At 46.6% G+C, this 24,566-nt stretch overlaps 1 protein-coding gene across 1 annotated transcript in view; it reads left to right on the top strand.

Annotated features, from left to right (window-relative positions):
- Positions 1-22,910, top strand: part of TBC1D22B (TBC1 domain family member 22B) — a 65,237-nt gene extending 42,327 nt beyond the window's left edge. Inside the window, exons 9-13 of the mRNA XM_060109487.1 lie at positions 6,155-6,261; positions 6,719-6,794; positions 9,307-9,434; positions 9,700-9,795; positions 20,919-22,910. Of these exons, the coding sequence (XP_059965470.1) occupies positions 6,155-6,261; positions 6,719-6,794; positions 9,307-9,434; positions 9,700-9,795; positions 20,919-21,047 (536 nt within the window). The 3' untranslated portion in view covers positions 21,048-22,910. The remainder of the gene's footprint in view (positions 1-6,154; positions 6,262-6,718; positions 6,795-9,306; positions 9,435-9,699; positions 9,796-20,918) is intronic.
- The last annotated feature ends 1,656 nt before the right edge of the window (positions 22,911-24,566 follow it).

The raw sequence follows: 24,566 nt of genomic DNA, 5'->3' as shown, positions 1-24,566 counted from the left end.
CTGCCTTTTCTTTGTCAGGTGGTTTGACTTTTCTGGGTTTAGCCGAGGGTTCCCTCTACTTTTTTTTTTTTTTTTTTAGTATTTATTTATTTATTTGGCTACGTTGGGTCTTCGCTGCTGCGCGGGCTTTCTCTAGTTGGCGGCGAGCGGGGGGCTACTCTTCTTTGCGGTGCGCGGGCTTCTCATTACAGTGGCTTCTCTTGTTGCAGAGCACGGGCTCTGGGCATGTGGGCCTCAGTAGTTGTGGCACGTGGGCTCAGTAGTTGTGGCTTGCAGGCTCTAGAGTGCAGGCTCAGTAATTGTGGCGCATGGGCTTAGTTGCTCCACGGCATGTGGGATCTTCCTGGACCAGCGATCGAACCCACGTCCCCTGCATTGGCATGTGGATTCTTAACCACTGCACCACCAGGGAAGTCCCGGGGCCCCTCTACTTTGTCCATGCTCAGCTGTGGTGGCCTTGTCTCAGCTGCTGCTATCAAATACTTGCCTGAAAATACCAGATGAATAACACCCAACAATAAGTTTCTATAGCACTTGAACCACTTAAAAATTATTACATACAGATGATCAGATGAATTCCTTGACACTTTTCTTAAAACTGTGTTTCTTTTTCTTTTTTTTAATATATATATATTTTTAACTTTTTATTTTTGGCTGCGTTGGGTCTTCGCTGCTGCACAAGCTTTCTTCTAGTTGCGGTGAGTGGGGGCTACTTTTCGTGGCGGTGCACGGGCTTCTCATTGCAGTGGCTTCTCCTGTTGCAGAGCACGGGCTCTAGGCGCACAGGCTTCAGTAGTTGTGGCGTGCAGGCTCAGTAGTTGTGGCTCACGGGCTCTAGAACGCAGGCTCAGTAGCTGTGACGCACGGGCTTAATTGCTCCGCAGCATGTGGGATCTTCCCGGACCAGGGCTCGAACCTATGTCCCACGCATTGGCAGGCAGATTCTTAACCACTGCACCACCAAGGAAGCCCAAAACTGTGTTTTTCTGGATGAAATATTTAACTCTTATTTTATGAAGTTCTTTAGATGTATAGCTGAAAAGATTTTTTTTTCTTTTCTCAATCAGTTTACTTTTGTGATCAGAAAATATTATGTAAGGTATTCTTTTGAGTCCAGTTAAAAAAAAAAAAAAGACAGGAATCAGGTAAGCCAGAGGCTTTGGAAAATAGAAGGGCTGTCTGTAGTCTGATGCCTTGAATCCTCTCATGCCTGCCAGTCAGGCTGATTAATTCTGACCCAACAGATCACAAAATCTAGAAATTGCCCTGCGATCACAGATGGTTTCTGGGACATGCCTAAAGCAGTTAGTGGACAAGTTAACTCTTGTCAGTTTAAGCAAAAGCCGTTCTTCCCGAAGCTGTAGGGGAGTGTTTGAGGCATAGGTGAGGCTGATTTTAGGCCTGAGATCTGGAGTTCTCAGAAAAATAAATACTTGACTGGGGTTACCACTCAGGTGGTACATTTTATCAGCTAATAATGCCGGGCTTGACAGCATGTTCTTGTCAAGCCCGGAATGGGCGATTTGATTTTTATAAAGAGCTTCTGGGTTTCCTCTTTTTGGATGCTTTGCCTCTTAAAACAGCCATAAAATATCCCTTAAAATCTCATTCCCTCCATTCTGAGTCCTGGCTGCTGAACGCTGCATAATGACAACCAGAGACGCTGCCCTCATTGGAGACTGTGTTGCTGGCATGGTTTCCCGTTCCATCTTCAATTATATGTTGAATTTTCTCTCAAGTGGGACGTTTAATGATCCTTCTGAACAGACTGTTTATGCTGAATGAAGCCCTTCAGAGAGCATTTGGGCCTCCCTTTCTCTGCTGCTTTTTGGTGGTGCACTCAGCTCACAGTTTTTGACTGAATGTGTGAATTTTATCCTCCCAGCAGCCAGAACACTAAAACTAAACTCTCCTCCCACTCTCTGAAATGCTGGTGAGCTCTCCCACTGACCGTGAAAGCCATGGGCTAACGGGCAGGCCAGGCGTAAGGGCAGAACATGGGGAAACAACAACCCCCCAACTCGAGTCCCCAAGAGAGGGTTCAGCATCGTGTCTGGTCCCTTTCCCCCCTGGACAGCTAAAGATTTGGAACAGGCACAGTTACTGAGAGCTGTATCTTACCAACTTAAACCTCATGTTCAGTTTTCTTCCTTGAGACCAGAAGGTGGAAATGGAAAGCTTTGAAAATTGACTTTTATTCTTTAGGTACGTTTGGAATTAGGTTAGGTTTGGCTGCGAATAACAGAGATCTAAAATAACAGTGGCTTAAACAAGGTAGAAGTTTATTTGTTCCTCATATAATAGCAATAATACTAGCTGACATTTGCATAATGCTTATGACAGGCACTGTTATCACTTTTCGTGTCTTGACTTGTTTAATCCTTACAATGTGCATTGACACTGGTAGGATATTACCACCTTAACAGATGAGGTGTTGAGGCACGGAAGGTAAAGTCACTTGCCTAAAGCCACATAGCTCGTGAGTGACAGAGCCAGGATTTGAGCCACACAGTCTGGCTCCAGTCTGTGCTCTTAGCCACGTGCTCTTCTGTCTGACAGAAAAGCCACAGGTCACCAGGGCTGATGTGGCAGCTGTGCTCCCCAGTCTACTTGGGGACCCAGGCTCTTTCTCCCTTGTTACTCTGCTGTGTGTGGTTTCCATTCCCAGTGACATTCCCGCTGCAATGTTCTGGAATGGTAGAATGCCCAGGTAGGAAAAGACCCTTCAAATTATTGTGGCACTCTGGATTTTCTTTTGGGAAACGTGTATGAATAGTGGGAGTGGTTTTGTCTTGAGCTTTCCTTGTGGCTTTCATTTTTTTCTTACAACCCTATTTTCTTTTTCTTTAATAAATTTATTATTTTTTTATTTTTGGCTGTGTTGGGTCTTCATTGCTACATGCGGGCTTTCTCTAGTTGTGGCGAGCGGGGGCTACTCTTCGTGGCGGTGCGCGGGCTTCTCATTGCAGTGGCTTCTCTTGTTGTGGAGCACAGGCTCTAGGCGCGTGGGCTTCAGTAGTTGTGGCATGCGGGCTCAGTAGTTGTGGCTCATGGGCTCAGTAGTTGTGGCTCACAGGCTCTAGAGCGCAGGCTCAGTAGTTGTGGTGCATGGGCTTAGTTGCTCCACAGCATGTGGAATCTTCCCGGACCAAGGATCGGACCCTGACCCCTGCATTGGCAGGCGGATTCTTAAGCACTGCACCACCAGGGAAGTTCCACAACCCTATTTTCATAAAGAGGGAACTACTGCCTTGGAAGGTTGGTGTGATCAGTCTTGCTCACTAAAAAGGAGAACACACGCTTCCCTAGCACACTGCTGGGGGTCTGGTCCTGGAGAGTGGTCTGGTGGTACCTGAGGTTAGGTCACTTGAACCTGTGGCCCAGAGTGGTTCTCATATGGTTCCTCTGGCCATTGTTCATGGTAGTGGGAGTTGGAGGCACCTGGATATCCATCCATGGGGGGAACGGATATGTAAAGGGGTGGTGCTCTGTGTGGGGCAGTGAACTAGAGGTCTGTACAGCAACACGGAAGGATCTTAGAAATGTAAGATGAAGCAACAAGAAAAAGGAAATTTTATGAGCTGGGTCTTAGAGCTCAGTATCACTTAATTAAATTAATAGTATATATATGGCCACTCCCCACACACACAAGCCCCCACTATACAATAAGTGTTTAAGTTAGAAAAATAGAAAGATTTTTTTTTTTTTTTCCAGTACGCGGGCCTCTCACTGTTGTGGCCTCCCCCGTTGCAGAGCACAGGCTCCGGACGCGCAGGCCCAGCGGCCATGGCTCACGGGCCCAGCCGCTCCGTGGCACGTGGGATCCTCCTGGACCAGGGCACGAACCCGTGTCCCCTGCATCGGCAGGTGGACTCTCAACCACTGCGCCACCAGGGAAGCCCCCAAAGATGGTATTTTTTGGAAGGATTTTTTTTTTGCGTGGTTTCTCAGACGGACCTTTATATATTATCTTAAGTCTTCATTTCTTCAGGCTTAGTGTTGTTTTACAAAATCTTGTTTGTTCTTTTTTGGTGGTGAAAGGCAGATGTAGTCAGTGGTAGCCCCTTTTTTCTAAAATCATGTGCATTTTTTCCTGACTATAAAAATTATGCTTATTGTAGAATTTTTGAATAGTAAGGCTTAAATAAAATAAAAATTCTTTATCCCTACCACCTTGGGAATAAGCACTGTAAACCTTTGTGATATATTTTGTCTTTCCTCTGTGATTATATAAACACATAAATATTGTATGTGCAGTAGTTGAGAGTAAACCGTAAATCATTTTGTACTTTATTCCTTTCCCTCAATGCTGTGACATGCTTTCCCATGTCATTACAAATTCCTAGTAAGCTTCATCTAAAATAAACTATATTGTGCCTACTGTGTGCCAGGCACTGTTGTTGACACTTTACTTGTATTAACTATGGACTTTTACACTGTTCCCAGGGTCATAGCTTTTCTGACAAAGCACCCCGCCCTCCCCGAAAGGGTTTTTACAGCCCTTGATGTCCATTAGAAAAACTCTGTTTATACAGGATGAGAATCTGAGAGTTCTTACACATTTCCCTAAGAAGGTTCAGATGTAGGTCTAAATAGAGTAGTAATTCTCATAAATGAAAGAGAATACATTTCATCACATGCCTGTGTCTCTCTGCAGCACCAGGGACTGCAGTGAACACCCTGTTTTCAAAACAGGCCTCCAAGGAGATAAGCTGCGTTTGGCACAGAACTCAAGGGCCTGAACAATTCCATGTGTGGCCTCTGACAGGCATGCAGGGACCTGTAGGTTGAGGTGGCCTGTCTTGTCCACCTCTCTCTGGCAGGAAGGAAACATCACATGACCTCTTCCTTCTTCTAGAAGACTCTTACATTCTCCCCGCTTGTATCTCAGACCAGATAGACAACCTCTCACTCTTGTCATTTAGTCTGGGATTTCCATGAGAAGCTAATAGGCGATCCTCTTTAAAAGAGGTCCCATGGCTAAAGAAGCTGGGGAAATGCTGGGTAAGCAAGGTTAAGGAGATTTACTTAATGCAGAATGTCTAATAACTTCTCAAATCCTTTTGTGTGCTATGATCTTCGTGAATCTCCAAGACGAGGATATATAATGCAGCATTTCTCAACCATATTTGTCTGTGGAACCTTTTTTTTTGAGTATCCTATAGGATTGAGGTTTTGCAGAACCCATCTTGATAACTACCAGATTGGTGAGATTAAATCCTGGGAGCTTTCATGGGTTTGGGCCATCTTCCTTCACACACTCATCTTCACTTCTGAGTGGTGAGGCCATGGGTCTGCCTTGTCAGAACTGGGGGATCCCATCTTTAAAATGAACTATTGGGGCTACCTGATCCCACCTTTTCTCACTACCTGTAAGTGTGAGTGTGCTAGACAGTTCAGTGAATTTCTGAAATCAAAGAATTTTTCCAGACCATCTCCAGGGAGCTGGATATAGCTCTTTTTAAAAATTCATTAATTTTTATTTTATTTATTTTATTTTTGGCTGCATTGGGTCTTCGTTGCTGCGCATGGCCTTTTCTCTGGTTGCAGCGAGCGGGGGCTACTCTTCGTTGCAGTGCGCGGGCTTCTCATTGCAGTGGCTTCTCTTGTTGCAGAGCACAGGCTCTAGGTGCACGGGCTTCAGTAGTTGTGGCACGCGGGCTCAGTAGTTGTGGCTCACGGGCTCTAGAGCACAGGCTCAGTAGTTGTGGCTCATGGGCTTAGTTGCTCCACGGCATGTGGGATCTTCCCGGACCAGGGCTCGAACCCATGTCCCCTGCGTTAGCAGGCAGATTCATAACCACTGTGCCACCAGGGAAGCCCCTGGATATAGCTCTTTGAACAGGAGGCCCGAAGTATTTTTTTTCCTCAAACTAAGTGAACAAATGCAGTGGAAGAGGAAGATGTGTTGGACCCAGCAAAACTGGTGTGAGAAATGGCCTGTTGAGCATTGTAAGGAGATCCTCAAGAGCCTTCCTGGGACACATTTGCCCATCTGACAAGGGGACGGGGAGGGCAGGCCCCTGTTCCTTGGCATCGCGTTAGCCTGGCTCTCTCCTGGCCTTAAGGACCCCGTTGAAGATACTAGACTCTGTCTTTCTCTCTCCAATTTTTGGAGAAGACCTCCGGACTTTCTTCACCTTTTGTTTTACAGAAGAGGACGTGGAGAACTTTGATGTGACCAATTTGTCTCAGGACATGCTGCGAAGCATAGAAGCTGACAGCTTTTGGTGCATGAGCAAACTGCTGGATGGGATACAGGTGAGTGGTTCTGCCCTTGTGGGACACCTGGGTTGGGGCTCCCTGCAGCCCTTTGGGTTCCTTGTTGCTCTTCTGTATCATACAGGGCCCCCCACCCAGCATGGCTCCCCCGCTTTTTGGTCCATCCATCTTTACCTCGTTCATTAGCTTTACAGCTTTCAAAAGGCAATGGTCTAGTGTCCCCTGGAGCCTAAGGAGGTTTCCATTGTTGCCCTGCCTTTGTCATCAGACTATACCCCTCCTTTCTTCTGTGCTCCCAGGCCATGCGGTTTGCCTCCACAGCCCAGGGCTCTTTTAGGCTTTCCTCACACTCTGCTGTTCTATGAGATTCCTTTGTTCCCCAAAACACTGGCACCAGCTTCGGAAAAACAGCTTGTGTTTTTTAAATGTATTTCAGTGAATATGAGGGATGGTGGCACGACTGTTTGGTTCATCCTGAGTCCTATGTTGTTTGCAGGATAACTACACCTTTGCACAACCAGGGATCCAGAAGAAGGTCAAGGCACTAGAAGAGCTTGTCAGTCGGATTGATGGTAGGTTCAGAGGAAGAATTCTCTAGCAATAGCACAGTGTGATTCTGACACAAGCCAGTTATGCTTGTGGGCATAACTCAGCCCCCTTCCTAGCCACAACCCTTTTCAATTCACTCTATGCTGTTGGCGGCACTGGCATCCTTCCACATCTCAACCAGAAGGTGAGGTGAGAACTCTGCTGTTATGTCAAGTTCTTTTCTCTCCTTAGTTTTCTACCACTGAGGTCTGGCAGTCCTCCTTCAGCATCTATCCTCAAATTCACTCTTTCTTCTCGATGTCCATAGTCACAGCTCTGGTCCAGCCTTGCTTGGATTTTTGCAACTTCCTCCTAGAAGGACTTGCCTTCTCCATACTCTTTGCTCTTCCACACCATCTATCACACACCTGCATCTTTCCAAAGCACTGTTCTGGTCATGTCCCTCTTTTGCTCTGAAACCTCCTGTGCTCTCCATTGCTTTTAGCATCAAGTCTGTAGTCTGACCTTGTCCTTCATGCTGTGATGTGACTCAGGACTCCTGGGCTCCATGCCGGGTCCCTGGGTCTGGCTGATACCCCAGCAGGACGTCCCATAGCTCCCTGTGACCTGTCTGGGTGGGGAATATGAGTCGTGGCTTCCTGAAGCAGAATGTCTTTGAGGAACAGGAGCCCTACAGTAAGTCCTTGGCTCTGGTACGGAATCATGGAATGTTAGAACTGAAGGCACCTCAGGAAGCCCTGCTGTTGACTGATGAGGAAACTGAGGCCCAGGGAGAGAAGTCAGAATTAGTGTCACGTAGAGGTCTGACAGCGAGGTCTTCTGTTAAGAGGAATCTCTAGCACCAATTAATTCCACCAATTACTACACAACTGTTAAGTCCCATTGTCTGGTTTTCTATCATGGATTTTTCTGCTTCACCAAAGTATTCCCTTCCCCAGTGTAGAGACTGTGTATCTTTCTCCTTTCCCAGGTTCTCTTTCCATGAAAACCTTCTCTCATTTGTTCCACTCACTCCAGCTTCCTTTTTTTTTTTTTTGCGGTATGTGGGCCTCTCACTGTTGTGGCCTCTCCCGTTGCGGAGCACAGGCTCCGGACGCACAGGCTCAGCGGCCATGGCTCATGGGCCTAGCCGCTCCGCGTCATGTGGGATCTTCCCGGGCCGGGGCACGAACTCGTGTCCCCTGCATAGGCAGGTGGACTCTCAACCACTGCGCCACCAGGGAAGCCCCCAGCTTCCTTTTATGACTTAGGATTTCAGTCTTCCCAGCATGTTGGATTATTTACTATTTTTATCCTGTGCATCGTATGTGGGATACTTTTAGCCTCTTTGCATTATTGCCCTGGCCCAGCTGTTAGCTCCTTGATGGGGCCCACATCCAACTCTCTTGCATCCCTCACTTGGATCCTGGTACAGGGCCTGTGCTAAGCTGTCTGACAAGGGCCAGGTTCCAGAGGGTCTGAGCTGTGGTTTTTGCCACTGCCTGGCCTGTCCTTTTTTTTTTTTTTTTTTCCTTTTTCCAGCCCTCAAAAATACCTGAAAAATACAGGCACAGTACTTTAGGATGGTGGATTTTTAAATGTATATATCTTTATGCTTTGAATTATAGAAGTAATACTTACTCATTACAAAAATTTAGACACTCGAGAAAAACACAGAATAAAAAGTAAAAATCCTCCCCCTTCCTTAAATTCTACTCCCCAGAAATAACCATCGTTGATAGTTACTTTTTCAAAAATTGTATTAAGTATTTGCCCCATGCAGGTGCTATTGTAAGCACTTTTATTTTCTCACTTTATTCTCCCCCAAACTTTGAGGTATGGACGATTATCTCCATTTATAGATTAGGAAACTGAGGAGGATCGTGATTTCTTTTTTAATCCTGTCAAGCAGTATTTGAGGGGCTGTCATGTAGAACAGGGGTCAGGTTTGTTTGGGTTGCTCCAGAATACTGCACCAGTACCAAGGGGTGGGAGCGGGGAGGGAGCTAGTGTCTGCTAGTGTCGACAAGGCACTTTCTGGTGAATCACTTAATCATCAGTGGGTGAGGCTGCCCTTGAGTGGAGTCGGTGAACCTCTTTCACTGGCGGTTTAAGTCCCTGCTGGCTGCCATCTGTCAGGGATGCTGAAGAGGAATCCTCACTGGTGGGAGGATGGCCAAGGTGACCCGCACCGTTCTTTTCCATTCTGGGTTCTTCTCTGATGAGTACCAAGGTCAAGCAGCCAAGTGAGCCTTATGTCTCCTGGTCTATGGCTCGAGCAGCCGTGTGAAGGAAGAAAGGTCCCTAGAATATCACTATGGGGTGTTCAAATAGTTCTACTACATGCAGGACTGAGTAGTAACCATGCAGTGTTGCTGTGAGGTGGTGGAATCAAACGTAAAGGATGGTCAGATGCCCGTTTGGCCCCTCTGTGTCTGGCTTCTCCAGGGAGAGTGGCTGAAAAGAAATGGAAACCACCTTTTTGGCTCATGTGACTCTTTCAGGGTCCAGTCCCCTAGGTTCCTCTCAGGGGGCCAATGATACTTTCTGTTTCAGAGCAGGTACATAATCACTTCAGGAGGTACGAGGTCGAATACCTACAGTTTGCCTTTCGTTGGATGAACAACCTGCTTATGCGGGAGCTTCCCCTTCGCTGCACCATCCGCCTGTGGGACACATACCAGGTATGAGGAGACCCCTGCCCTCTCCATGCCAGCCTGTCCCTGAGGCACCCAGCTCCCTGCCGGGTGTGCAGTATAGCTGCTCGGAAGTTCCCACCACCTCCTTTCTACCTCTGTGTCTGCCTTAGCCTCATGGGTAGGGCCTCTGCTAAATCTTTTCAGGCCTCTGCTCACCCAGCCATTAAAAGGGTGCTGTTCTGCTTTCCCACCTTGCAGAAGGATTGGCTCTGAGAGGGCTCGGAGACCTAACGGTTTTTTCCCTCCCCAGTCTGAACCAGAAGGGTTCTCCCACTTTCATCTCTACGTGTGTGCAGCCTTCTTGATCAAGTGGAGGAAAGAGATCTTGGATGAGGAGGACTTTCAGGTGAGTGGCCTGGAGCTCCGCCTGCATGGGGGATGAGCGTCGGAATGGGAGTCATCCGTCTAGTGGGGCTGTGCGCATAGAAGCTACCACAGCAGGTACCTGGATGGAAAGAGCAAAGGAGAAAGGATGCTCATAAGAGGGTGCCCTTCCCAGTTGGCAGGAAGGCACTGGGGCCCAGAGTTCTTCAGTGTGAAAGGGTCTTAGTGCCAGAAAGGCTGCAGAGCAGCTGGGCGGGTCCAAGGGACCTTTCAGTCATTCGCTGACCAGCACTGGTTGAATGCCTGCGACATACTAGGCACCATTGAGGGACTAGGACATACAGAAAGTAGAACAGAGAACTCTGCTCTTGTAGAGCTTACATACTAGTTGGGGAGAGACTTAAAGTAAACAAAAGCCTAGTAAATAGTAAATTAAAATGAATGTTAGAAGGAGATAAGAAATATAATTTTTTAAAGGTAGAGCAGGATAAAGGGATTATTAGGTGGTAGGGGAGGGACAGGTTGCAATTTCACAGTAGTCAGGATAGGCTCACTGAGAAGGTGACATTTGAGCAAAGGCTGGGAGAAGGTGAGGGAGCGAGCCATGTGGACATCTGGGGATCTGCGGAGAGAGCGTCCAGGCAGGAGGAACAGGCTTGCAGAGGCCATGGGGTCGCAATATGCCTGGGCTGTTGGTGGAACCATGATGGTGGCCAGTGTGGCCTGGAGCAGAGTGGCCCAAGGGAAGAGTAGGAAGAAGTGAGGCCAGAGAAGTCACAAGGGACCCAGATCATGGAGGACTTCGTAGCCAGAGTAAGAACTTTGGCTTTTACTCTGAGTGGAAGAGGGTCTTGAGCAGAGGAGGGAGATGATCTGACTTACGGTTTCAGAGGTTCACTCTGGTGTGGACTGCAGGTGTGGGCAAGGCTGGAAGCAGGGACACCACCCAGGAGGCTAGTGTAAGTCCTCCAGGTAACACACGAGAGTGGCTTGGACCTGGATGGTGGAGTGGAGGTGTGACAAGCGGCCTGAGCTTGGATATAGAGCCAACAGGAATTCCTGAGGAATTGTGTGTCGAGTATGACAAAGGGATGAGTCAGGGTGGCTTTACAGTTTGTGAGAAGCTGTAGGAGGAGCACGTTTATGGAGGAAGATCAGGAGTTCAGCTTTGGGCATGTTGAATTCTAAATGCCGTTAGACATCTGAATGGAGAGGTAGAAAAGGTAGATAAATCTTAGGGGTCTGGAGTTGAAAGAGAGAGCAAGCTGGACTGGACATGTATGTTTAGGAGCCTTTGGCTAGATGGTCTTTAAAGCCAGCGCCTTGCATGAGATCCAAAGGAGGTGGGAGTGGACAGAGGAGAGAAGAAGGCCAGGCCTGAGCCCTGCACCCTCCTACGCAAGAGGTCAGGGAGGCGAGGCAGACAGGCAAGGAGGCAGGGGGGTGACCAGTGGGAGCCCAGCATCCTGGAACCCGAGGCGGGGATGTGAAGAAGCCTGAAGAGGTGCCGGAAGCCAGGCAGCTGCTGCAGGGGACCCAGGACAGGGGGACAGGGAGTGGGGATTGAGGAGACAGGTTGCCAGGCTCTGCCATCTGCAGAGAGAGAGGGCTGAAGGCAGTTCATGGTCGTAATCTCTGGGGGTGGCAGTGGGCTTTTGTTTTTCTGCTTTGTCCGTTGCTGAACTGAGGGGTTTGGGGGTTGCTTTTGTTTTAATGGGTAGATATTCCTTTTAAAAATGGGAGGGGAATGGGGCTTCCCTGGTGGCGCAGTGGTTGAGAGTCCGCCTGCTGATGCAGGGGACGCGGGTTCGTGCCCCGGTCTGGGAGGATCCCACATGCCACGGAGCGGCTGGGCCCATGAGTCATGGCCACTGAGCCTGCGCGTCCGGAGCCTGTGCTCCGCAACAGGAGAGGCCACAACAGTGAGGGGCCTGCGTACCACAAAAAAAAAAAAAAAAAAAAAAAAAAAGGGAGGGGAAAAGCCAGAGGAGGTTGAATGTTTTTCTAAGTTCTAACTGATACCGTAGGCGTTCTCAAGGACAGCAGTATCTCCAAGTGACCCCCGGGGAAGTCCCACTCTATAATTGGTGTTAGGTGGTTAAAGCACAGAAGCCTGTTCAGCAGATAAATGGAAAGACAGGACCCAATTTGCCCAAGGAAGGGCTTTGGAAGAAAAAAGGGAAGAGTGGGCTTCTGTGAGTAGGTGGTAGCCATGGGGCCGAGGCTGCAGGCCGTGGGTACAGAGCCACAGCTTCCACAGCTTCTGCCAGCCAGCAGCATGTGTGACGCCCTAGGATAAATGAGAACAAGGGCCTGGACTGGCCACGTGCTGGGCGAGCTGGCAGTTTTGTTAATGTGGTTGGTGTGGAGCAGGATATCGAGAGCACAAAGTCTAGTTTGGTTATCATGAGCCAGGCTCGGAGGGCCTTGTCATATGTGATAAAAGTGCTTCCGAGATTAGCTCAGGGAGGTGGACGTGATTCCTGGAATGGCTTTTAGCCATTCACAATATCGATAGAGTACAGGACAATAGTCTGTGACTTTAAAACTCTGGTAGACATGGAGGTATTCTATGCTGGGTAGCATATTCGATTATCTGATGGACCTGAGGTCTTTCTGCACTAACCCACAGAATGACAGTGGACTTTTTGTCGGCTTATTAGCACCTAAGCTAGTCCTACTCATAGAGGAGTCTCCCCTCTTTCCTTTAGACAAAACAGAATGGGTGATTAAAGTTCCTTCTAACTCCATAGTTCTGTAATTCTATGAATAATAAAAGAAAAACTGCACCTGGCTGTGTTAGGATAGACGAGCGGTGTCCCTTAGGAGACAGAAGCATGGCACGGGTGTGAGGAACAAGAGCAGAAGAGCGTTGTGTGGGGTTGTGAGATGCTGTTCTGTGACCTCTGTAGAGAAAGAAGGCCCGTACATCCTAACTGCTAAAGGGCTGCCTGCAATGAAATCACTGCAGAGGAAGCTCTGTCAGTGAATACAGGTATCCCAGAGAGCCAGACAGGCCTAGTCTGGGGGAGAGAAGTTTTTAGGGCTAAAAGCTGAGTGACTTGAAGAGAAATCAGGTGAAGTAGCTGCAGATATAAAAGTTAGAGTTGTGGCAGTTTCAGCAGACTGGCGATGTATCACCCTTAAAGAGCAGAGAAGGGGAGCCAGCTGAGGGTATAGGGTGACGCAGCAACCCTCCTTCTAAAGTTGGGGACTGTGCAGAATAGTACAGTGGTTAAGCCACGGTCTCTGGGGCCGGTCTGCCTGGGGTCAAACCGTAGCTCTGCCATTTTTCTAGGTGTGCAACCTTTAGCAAGTAAGTTGGCCCTCTATGCCTCAGTTTTCTTACCTGTAAAATGGGGATGAGAGTACTTACCTCCTAGGACTATTATGAGGATTATACAAATCACTACATGTGAAGCTGTTGGTGTACTTTGCATATGGCCCTCAAAACAGTGAGCTTATTATCACTAATATTACTTCCTGCAATGTACTCTCTGAGTCCGGGGAGCAGTGAAGTGAAGACAGCTTTAGAAACCCAAGTCTCTAAGTGGTTTTAAACTTATCTGAGTAAACTGTGCTAGGCTAATCCTGGGTGAAACCAAGCTGGATGACCAAATGGGGCTGGAGAGGAGGTGTTCAGAGGGTGCAGGGGCAAAGGGCGGTGCCCCGGCTGTGGTGAGAGTGCCCAGAAGAAAGGCATCTATCTACCTCTCCCTAGCTGGGCGATTGTCTGGGGTCTGCCTGGGAGAGGGGACCAAAAACTGACACAGGAGGCTCACTTTAAGAGGTTTCTGGGACTTCCCTGGTGATCCAGTGGTTGGGACCCTGCACTTCCACTGCAGGGAGCACGGGTTTGATCCCCGGTCAGGGAACTAGGATCCCACATTGCAGCGTAGCCAACAACAACAAAAAAAAGAAGTTTCCTTCCTGAGACCTCTGAGCAAGGGAACCTCAGGCGTGTCCGTGCACAGGTGCTGTAGGGGCAGACAGGGCCATAGGCTGCTTCAAATGAGAGCTTCCAGCAGGGCTGCACCAAGGCTCTTTCATGGTAGAGGGGGCCTCGGCAATTCTGGCCCTCAGCCTGGGCTGGCGTAATAGAATAATGGTGATAATGTTAGGTTGCATCTTATGAAATTATTTTTATAGGTCAAAACAATCAAGTATTGGCAATTTAATAAGGTTCAATCTAACTACTTCTTAGTACTTTTAATGTACCAGGCACTATCCTAAATGTCTCTCTATGTTAATTCATTGCAACAGTCCCACAAGATAAGTTGTAATCACTACCCCCATTTCACATATGGGGAAACTGAGTCACAGAGAGAGATTGACTAGGCCAAGATCACCCAGGGAGTAAGTGTAGAGACCTGGAATCTGTGCTCCGGGCATGGATTATGCTCTGATGCCTCTCCCTCAGGGCCTGGCCAGGCACTTCCTGGGGCACGTGAGCTTGGTTTACATGGTCCCCCTCCCCCTCCTCCATTATTATGGAGGTAATAATTTCCTAGATACATTATTTTATGTAAGTCAGAGAGAACAGGCACTTGAGCAAATGCCTGGTCACCTGCAGCCTAAAGCGTCCCCTCGGGAAAAGCAGCATCTTTGAGAGTCTAGGAGAGCATGGGACCCCACAGATGGCTCAGAAGTGATGTTGAGAAGCCCCAGGCAGGGAACTCTAAGACTAATAACCACAGTTCCTTTAAATACATAAAAAGGGAACTGGCAGAGGAGTTGTGGGACCAGCTGATGACTCTAAACCAGAGTAGCAGCTGGTCTTAGAATCCTTTGCTTTCATCTTACGGAAGAAAACCTTGGAGAGATTCCCACTCTGAAAGTGACTTCTGTAGGAGATAGGTCAGAGTTATTAAATGAAATAGTGCTAAGCCCGTGGGATGTTCCAGGCCTAAATAACAAACTAAATGTAAATAAATCCCTTGAACCAGATGGCGTCCACCCACCACTTCTGCAGGGACTTAAGGGTAGGATTGTGAAACATTGCCCAAATGCAGGCCCCATCTTCACAGATAGCCAGTAAATTGCCAGTTTGAATCCTGCCCAGAAGAAGGGTTCAGAGACAACCCTGGGACCTAAAGATCTTCCACCAAGAACAAGCTGGTGTGAGAAAGGGCACGATTCCTCAACATGTAAACAAAACAAACATTGGAGGGGGACTCGGCTTTCTCTGGTGGGGGAACTTGTACTAGGTGCTTTGACACCAGGGAAGCCTATGAATACGCTTGACTGAAAAAGTTTACATACAAGGACATGTTTTTGAAAGTTTTTATTGAGACCAAGGGAATTGTTTTGCTGCCTCACTGATTCTCAAAACAAGAGGGATTTGTTTCAAAATACTGATTTGACTAGGAAAGTATTTTTACATGCCTGAATACACTTAACGTTTGCAAAGAATGTTCTAGTATTGCTAGGTGATTCTGTACACAGTGTCATATTTAATAGTATATATTTAATGTGACCTGTAAGTTCTTTGCTGTTAATTATTACTCATCCTCTTTGGTTGTCCTTGGCCCTTATTACCGAGTAAAATTAATCAGCTCTTCCAGATTTCCTTCAAACAGCCTCTTCTATGACTTCTTTTCTTTTCATTCCTTCTCCATCATGTCCCACTTTTCTTACTCCAGGCACGCAGCATATAGTATAGTGGTTATGAGCACAAGCTCTAGAACCAGATTGGCTGGGTTCAAATCCCAGCCTAGCATTACGCTCTGACCCCAGGCAACTTCCTTAACTTCTGTGCCCCAGTCTCCTCATCGGTAAGATGGAGGTAATAATAAGTGCCTCATAGAGTTGATGTGAGGATTAAATGTGGTAGTAGAGTACGTGTGAAGAACCCCATCTGGTGAGTAGTAAGTGCTCAGTAAATGATAATTACCATTATGAAGAGTATTATCTTTCATGGACCCCCTTTTCCTCATCAATTCTTCCATCTGTTGGATATTCTCTAATGACTTTCCCCTGTATTTTTTCTTACCAAGGCCTCTTTGCTTGTTACCTACTATCCCTTCTCCTTTGGCCCCCTTGTCTAATTGTTGTCTTCCCCCCACCCCCTCACACATGGCTCAGATTCTTCCTCTGCAATATTCTGTTTCCTTTGGAATCTGTGGATTCTCAGAAGGTACCTTTTTCAGCCATTTTGAGCTTTTCTTTTCTGAAAGCCGTTGCCCCCTTCTGTTAACGTGGAAACACTCTCTGCTGTTTGCCCCACAAGCTGTCTTCTCACGACTGTAGTGTTTCACCTGACTGCATGTTATGCTTAATGCTCCCATGAGCTGGCTTTGTAACAAATGTTCAATTGTTCCCCACCCTAGCAGTGTCTCTTCTCTACCCCTTGACTAAAGCACCTGATTTGTGATTAACACCTTCTTTCCCCACACGTGATAATTTGGTTTCTACTTCTTTATCCCTAATTTATCAATGCATGGGCAGGGTTCCCATTGTTACAGCATTGTGTGGGCAGCACAGTTCTTAGGCATGGCCACCAGGTGGCAGAATGGTTCCTCCACCAAGCCTCCCTGCCCTTCGGAGAGGTGGGAGGTTGACTTTGGTCAGGGGAAGAAATATTTCAAGGCTTCTGGGAGGTTTCTAGCAAGACTAGAAGAATTGGAAATTACAGGTAGAGCTTCTCCTATCAAAGAATATTCTCTTCTAGAGAGGTCACCCCTTTGTTGGTTATTTTTGCTTGTCAATTATGCAAGTGTGTGTAACCATTATAGAAAAATCAGAAATACCAGTAAGCAAAAAGAAAAAAAAAAAAAGTTACCTGAAGTCTTACCACACAAAAGTGATATATCTCCTTCCAGACATTTTGCCATGCAAATCCATATGAATAAAAACATTGTATGTACATAACTGTTCATGGAAACATTTTGTATACATTGTTTTTGTAACCTCTTTTTATCACTGTACAAAATATAGTGGGTGTTCTATAATGTCAGAAAACATAGATCTATATGATTTCCCCCATTTTTGTATTTTTTTCACATTACATGAGTACATGCTTGTACAAAAATTGTGAAAACATTAAAATAATAACTTGAGTGCAGGGTTTTCCAATTTACAGATTTATCTTTTTTCTTTTCACTGTGCCACACAGGCCCTTGGCAGTGAAAGTGGCAGTGAAAGCGCAGAGTCCTAACCACTGGACCACCAGGGAATTCCCTTGACTTATGGCTTTGAGTTCTGTTCTCAGGCTTGGAAATCTCAGGGACAGGAGTTACAATTAACAAAGTTTGTTGAATGAGAGTATTCAGTGCTGGTAGAGATCTAGGGAAATGAGCATTTTTCTGGATGAGCTTTAAGTACCTTTAAAATGTTCATGCCCTTTGATACAGTAATTGCATTCCTAGGAATTTAGCCCGAGGAAATCATCTAAAATATGGCTTTTTGCACAAGGCTGTTCATTATAATTTCATTATAGTGAAAAACTAGAAATGATTAAATGCTCAAAGCAGGAAGATGTAAATTATGGTACATCTGCATCATGGAAAATTCTTTGGCCGTTGAAAATGTCTAAAAGGAGTTTTTAATATTAGAGGAAATGCTTATGATAAATGCTAAACAGATTCAAAATTATTTAGAGAAAGTATTTCAACTGTGTAAAATGTGCAGAAAAAGGACTAGAAGGAAATATGCCAAAACGTTTAAACGTGGCTTCCTCTTGATTATAAAGTTAAGGGTAATTTATTTTTTGATTTTTTACTTTTTTACAAAGTAAACAAAACTTTAAACTTCCAGAGAATGTGTATTACTCGAAAAAAAATTTTATAAGTAGGTAATATACAAAGACTTTATTGTAATAATTGAAAACAAGGGGACGTATGATGAGAAAAAGTGAAAGTCTCCCATCCCCAAAGGTAACCACTGTTAACAGTTTACCACCTAGCCTTCTAAAAATTTTATATACCTATGTACATATACAAACATATAGTTGTGTTTTTTCTTCTACTTCAGTGGGATCGTACTATGAGTATTTTTCTGCAACTTGCTCGTTCCCCCGCCCCCCTAAAATGTCTTTGATATCTTTGCACCTTGGCATGTGTAGGCCTGCTTCATTTTACAGGTGATGCCTTGTATTTCATGATTTGGATAACTGGTTTATCTAAGTGTCCCATACTGACAAGACACTTCCCTCGTGTCCTTTTCCCCACCATTTGAAGCAGTGATGCAGTGCACACCCTTGTACAGGAGTGCGAATATTTCCTGAGGAGAGGTACATAGAAGTTGAGTTGCTGGATCAGAGACCATGTGCATTTCTGGTTTTTTGTTTTGGTTTGGTTTTGGTTTGTTTGTTTGTTTTGGCCGCATTGCCACAACTTGCGGGATCTTAGTTCCCTGACCAGGGATTGAAACCGGGCCCCGGCAGTGAAAGCTCCAAGTCCTAACCACTGGACCGCCAGGGAATTACCTGCATTTCTGGTTTTGATAGATGTGGCCTGTGTTTGCTAAGATGATGTAAACTTGTCTCTTGAAACCAAGACCAGAGAATGATAGTGGCATAAAACAAGGTAGTTGTTTACTTCTCTTCAACTAACAGTCTGAGTGTCAGAGTCCAGGGCTAACAGGGCTCCAGAGTAGCAGGGACGTGGATTTCTTCTGTCATGTTGCTCTGCCATCTTCAACACATAGCTTTATTCTTACGGTCTAAGATGACCACTTCCACTCCTCCATTCATAGCCATTTTCTAGGAAGGAGAGAAGGGTAAGCTTAGGGCAGAACCCAGGAGTTACACTGTCTCCAAAATTGGCCAGAACTTAATCATGCTGGCCATACATAGCCTTGATGTGCTGAGGCAGCTTTGTGCCCCGCTAAATTTCTATTACTAAAGGAAGAAATTTTATAAAAGATATGCAGGACCTCTACACTGAAAACTACAAAGCATTGCTGGATGGTGCAAATCAGCCAAAGGCAGGGTTCTAGCATGTTGGTGGGCCATTGATATTTTGTATATATCTATTCGCATCCGTTTTTTCCATTTGGTGGTTTTCCTTTTTTTCTTACTGATTTGTAGGTACTCCTTTTTTTTTTTTTTTTTTTTTGCGGTATGCGGGCCTCTCACTGTTGTGGCCTCCCCCGTTGCGGAGCACAGGCTCCGGACGCGCAGGCTCAGCGGCCATGGCTCACGGGCCCAGCCGCTCCGCGGCATATGGGATCCTCCCAGACCGGGGCACGAACCCGTATCCCCTGCATCGGCAGGCGGACTCTCAACCACTTGCGCCACCAGGGAGGCCCTCCTTTTTTTTTATTGTGGTTATTTATTAACCTTTTGTCTTTTATAAGTGTTATATTTTCTTGCAGTCAGTTTCTTATATTTTAACCTTGTTTTTGTGCCTCCGCATATTGAGGTTTCAAAATTGTATCAAATCTGTCAGTCTCTTTTTACCTCTGGGTTTTGTCTTGCTACTGTTTCTTTAATAATCAGAAAAATAAGAAGAATATCCAGTTCAGAAAGAAGACAGAGAAAGAACACAAAGTAGCAGCAGAAGCATGGGTAGCTAAATTACAGAGATAACCTAAAGTCTCACATTCATTTTTTAAAAAATTATTTAATTACTTTATTTATTATAAATTTATTTATTTAATTTATTTATTTTTGCCTGCGTTGGGTCTTCATTGCTGTGCGCGGTCTGTCTCTAGTTGCGGCGAGTGGGGGCTACTCTTCGTTGCGGCAGGTGGGTTTTTCATTGAGGTGGCTTTTCTTGTTGGTGGACACTGGCTCTAGGCGTGCGGGCTTCAGTAGTTGTGGCACGTGGGCTCAGTAGTTGTGGTTTGCGGGCTCTAGAGCGCAGGCTCAGTATCTGTGACTCATGGGCTTTGTTGCTCTACGGCATGTGGGATCTTCCCGGACCAGGGTTCGAACCCGTGTCCCCTGCATTGGCAGGCGGATTCTTAACCACTGTGCCACCAAGGAAATCCTCACATTCATCTTTTACTCTAATATCCTCTTTAATAGGCTATCTCCATGGAGCTGTTTGAGGGACCTGGGCTTTGAAAACTGAATAAGATTTAGATAGGGAAAGGAGAAAAGAGGAGGTGTTCCAAGTGAAAGGAACAACCTAAATTAAACCCTGGAGGCACAGATAAATGTGGCTGAAGTGGACCTGGCTGGATGAGGCTCATATGTTGGGAACAGTGGGAAATCAGCTGGACAGGTTGGTTGAGGAGAGTCTTTGGAGAACAGGGCAGAGGATAAATAAAGTGATTACAAGTGAACATTGGGATTCAGAGAAAGATGTCAAATGCAAAAGGGTACATAGCAGCCTTATCAATAAAGGTTTTGTTTTGTTTTGTTTCCTTAAAGGAAACAAATTAAGTATCTAATAAAAAGGAAAAAAGGGAAACGGGTTGAGTCAATTAAGGTATAGCCACATGCTAGAATACTGACATTGAGAATAATCATTTTTGAAGGCTGCATGGGAAAACACAAAAATTATAGTAAAAAAGGATGGTTAAAAAGCATGTAGGGCTTCCCTGGTGGTGCAGTGGTTGAGAGTCTGCCTGCTGATGCAGGGGACGCGGGTTCGAGTCCTGGTCTGGGAGAATCCCACATGCCGCGGAGCAACTAGGCCCGTGAGCCACAACTACTGAGCCTGCGCGTCTGGAGCCTGTGCTGCAACAAGAGAGGCCGCGATAGTGAGAGGCCCGCGCACCGCGATGAAGAGTGGCCCCCGCTTGCCACAACTGGAGAAAGCCCTCGCACAGAAACGAAGACCCAACACAGCCAAAATAAATAAATAAATTTTTTAAAAAGACATGTAAAATCATAATTATTATTACAACTATTTAAAGAAATATGCGTGTGAAAAAAGACTAAAAAGGAATACTTTGAAATTAAGAGAGGTATATTTGGATGATGAGTGATTATTTTTCTCTTTTAAAGATCCTTATTTATTGTTGTCATTCTCTATTTATAATATTATTAAAGAAGCAGGTGTTAGTGGATCAGAGACTCAGCAGAGGCTATTCAAGCCTTCCTGAAGGTGAACTAGGGGCCAAGGGCTGTGTGCCGCCTGGGAGGAGGGAGATCAGACCCTTGGGATGCCTGACCCCGGAGAAGGGGCTCCATTCCAGGGCCTGCCGGTCCCTTGGTCAGTGATAAAATGATGAAAGTCCTTTCTTGCATTCCAGGGTCTCCTCATGCTGCTACAAAACCTACCTACGATACACTGGGGCAACGAAGAGATTGGGCTGCTCCTCGCTGAGGCGTATAGACTCAAGTACATGTTTGCCGACGCCCCCAATCACTACCGCCGATAGGTGCTGTCTCCCCGCGGGGACCCAGACTGCCCCCATCTCTGATGGCAATCTGATCACTGTGGCCACTGTGCGAGCCGTGGACCCCGGCCAGGAACCACTCCTGCTGTAAAAAGCTCACATCCGCCACCCAGGTCTTAACTTTTTGGCGTGCCTGTCCACCACTCCATGTCTCCAGATGGCTCTCCTGGACCACTGTCAGTATTCCATGACGTGTGGATGGGCCCAGCTGTGGGAGAGGACAGAAAAGGAGGTACAGGGTTGTCTGCCCCTTTAAAAGAAACTGGACCGAGGCAGGGGAAGGCTCAGGGTCTCCAGTCACATTGCCCTACCTGGACTGGCTGTCTCTTGCCTCCCAGCTCCAACTGATACTGTTGCTTTTTTGTGACATAGTTTGATTTGCTCACAGGTCCAAAACGCCTTATGTTTTCAAAAGACTCCTGGCCCCTCCCCTCTACCCCCAATTCCTAGCCTTTCCCCTTCTGCCCAAGTCTGAGCCAGTGACGGGCAGCTTTTTAAGACCATTGTTCTCAGATGGAGGAGGCAATGATGCTTATAACTCTGGGAAGAGGCCTACACCCAAGGGCTAGGAATTTCATTTTTCCTTTTCTCACCAGACATCTGTATGTGTGCCTGCGTGTGTGTGTGTATGTGGGTATACACACCCATCAGCATTTAGTTACATGTCTGAATGTCTGTGTCCAGACTATCCCCATTGCAACCAGCTGGGAAGGGCCCCAGTGACCACATACACAAGCATCCCTTGAGAAGGATCAGGGCAGGGGAGGGAGAAGGGGCTTTTTACCTCTCCAGACCCTTTTTCCATGATGACCCACTCCAAGATACTATGTGTAAATTGTGTTACTATGTATATGGGTAAAGATGTATAAATATATGTCTTCTTTGTAGCAGATATGATTTTATATTTATAATGTGCATCAACATGTGAAAGCAATCTAGGTCACTAGCACAAATGAAGTTGCCAGGCAGGTGGCTTCAGCACCTCCAGGTTGGTTTCTGGGTGCCCTCCTGTGAGGGAAGTGAATGGGAGTCTGCTAGAGTGAGCACAGCCAAGCAGATGGAGCTGCTTTGAAGACCGGGTGGCAGCCAACCCAAGCATCAGTGTCTCAGAGTTTTTCTCTCCCCGCCCCCCGCCCCTCAATCCCTGCCCCAGGCCTTTGTGGAGCATCTGCCGTGCCCCTTACACGTCTTCAGCGGTCAGAGCTCCCCACCCTTCTCCCCTAGCAGCCTCCCAGAGAGAGGACTACAGAGGCAGAAGCCCTTCTGCATGTTTTAGCCCCTGCCTTTCCCCTGGAAGCTGGGGAGGGCTTTTGTTTTTACATTTTTAAGTCAGCATTGTATTCAAGACAGAAGCTGTGACTGACTGTCAGTGCCAAGGAGAGGGGTTCCTGTGTGTCCCTGGGGTTTTGGGCTCTTCCCAGAGAGAGAGGTGTTCGGTGTCCCCGACTGTCACCATCACACCCCACACAGCTCATGAGATGTGTGACCTGTGTTGGATGTTGGGTGTTTGGTAGTGAAGAGGTGGCAGGCAGCCGGCACCCTCTTGGAAAGCCAGGCAGTTTTCCCCTGTGGGTAAGGCCCTGAGTCTGCCAGTGAAGCCCACCACGCTGGCATGTTACATTTCTCATCGGGAGCTGTTTCTCAGGCATTCTTTCTAGCCCTTTCCTTTTCCCCTTCAGTGTGCCTCAATAGTCTCCTTCACAGAGTGAGAGGGCTGTGACCCTCCCTCGATGGACTAATTAAAGAAAGACACTTGTGTTCCCAAGTGGTGGTTTTATTTTTTTAGTTTTTATGTTTGTATGGGAAATTGTGGATAAAGTGAAAGAATTGTAAATAAACAGTGTATTTCCTCCTCCACTGCTGATTTTTCTGCCATGGATTTGTGTAACCTGGAACCTAACGTCTCCTTTTCTCAGGTTCTTCGTGCTGACGCCAGTAAGTACGGGGGAAGAGCTTTCTGTAGGGCAGGCAGGGGACCAACAGAAGATAAGGCAGCCTCGGAGGATGCGGCAAACACTTGCTGAGCACCTCCTCTGTGCAGGACACTGTGGAAACTACAACAATGAGTAACGTGGTCCCTCCTAGCTGATGTTTATAGGGCGCCTTGCCGTGTGCCAAGCACTGTGAAAAACACTTGAGGATTATTTAATTTATCCAAAAACGAGTATATAATGTAATGGAGGTTAGAAAATGGACTAGAATTTCAGTGCTGTATGAAAGCCTAGAGATATCTAGCTCAACAACCCTCACTGTTCGCAGAGGAAAACCCAACCCAAGGCCAAGGAAGGGAGCATCAGAATGAGAACTAGAGGACAGGCCTTGCAGCTTACCTGCACTGTGTTTTTCCCACCAAATCATGCAGAACTAAAATGTTTTCAAAGACTAGCCCTCCATTTAGGGTTTTCATTAAGGTGTTGGTTTTGGGGTTGTTGGTTGTTTTTGTTTGTTTGTGTTTTGTTTCGTTGGTTGGTTGGTTTTTCTCTTGGTAACCTTACTGTGAAATGTCTCAAGAGAGGCAAGTTGACTGCACTTTTCTTCTACAAAGAATAGATTGGAATGGTGGTTTCTCCACCTAGAACATCTTCCTGGGGATCCCTGGAGAGTGTTTCTTGGTTTCATTAGGATTAGATTCAGCTACATGTAACACAAACCAAAAATAACAGCAGGGTTTACACAACATGGGAATTTACTTCTCCCTACCATGAAAGTCCAAAAGTAGGCAACCCAGGGCTGGTGTGATGAGTCTGTTTCACAAAGTCTTTAGGAACCTGGACTCCTCCAGGTCTTCATGGTCAAGGTGGCAGCTAGCACTCCAGCTACTACATCCACTTTCCAAGCATCTAGATGGATTAAAGAAAGGAGACAAGAGTGCAGGAAATGTGTGAGCAGTGTTCTATAGAAGGTTCCTGAAGGCTGCTCCATAATATCTCCTCTTACAACTCACAGGCTAGGACTTAGTCCCATGGTAGGTCACACCTAGTTGCAAGGGAGGTTGGGGGATTAGTCTATTCCAGGCCACCATTTGCCTGACTCAGAATCAGGATTCTATACCATGGAGGAAGGGGAGAACAGATACTAGGATTCAGGTAGCAATCTGTACAATAAGAACTTACGAAAATAAGTTGAAAATGGAGACCAGACTTTCCCATAAGCATATGGGAGTGGGGTGTAGATCTGACTGAAATTCAAGCGATTGTTCACGATTAACCTTAGAATTTAACCTTTTTCATAAAACATGGACAGTCGGGACTTCCCGGGTGGCACAGTGGTTAAGAATCCGCCTGCCAATGCAGGGGACGCGGGTTCGAGCCCTGGTCCGGGAAGATCCCACATGCCACAGAGCAGCGAAGCCCATGGGCCACGACTACTGAGCCTGTGCTCCTAGAGCTCGTGCTCTGCAACAAGAGAAGCCACAGCAATGAGAAGCCCACGCACCACAATGAAGAGTAGCCCCCGCTTGCCGCAACTAGAGAAAGCCCAGCAATGAAGACCCAATACAGC

This window comes from Mesoplodon densirostris, chromosome 10 (assembly GCF_025265405.1).
Source record: "Mesoplodon densirostris isolate mMesDen1 chromosome 10, mMesDen1 primary haplotype, whole genome shotgun sequence".
NCBI lineage: Eukaryota > Metazoa > Chordata > Mammalia > Artiodactyla > Ziphiidae > Mesoplodon > Mesoplodon densirostris.
This window is presented reverse-complemented; position numbering and strand designations above follow the sequence as displayed.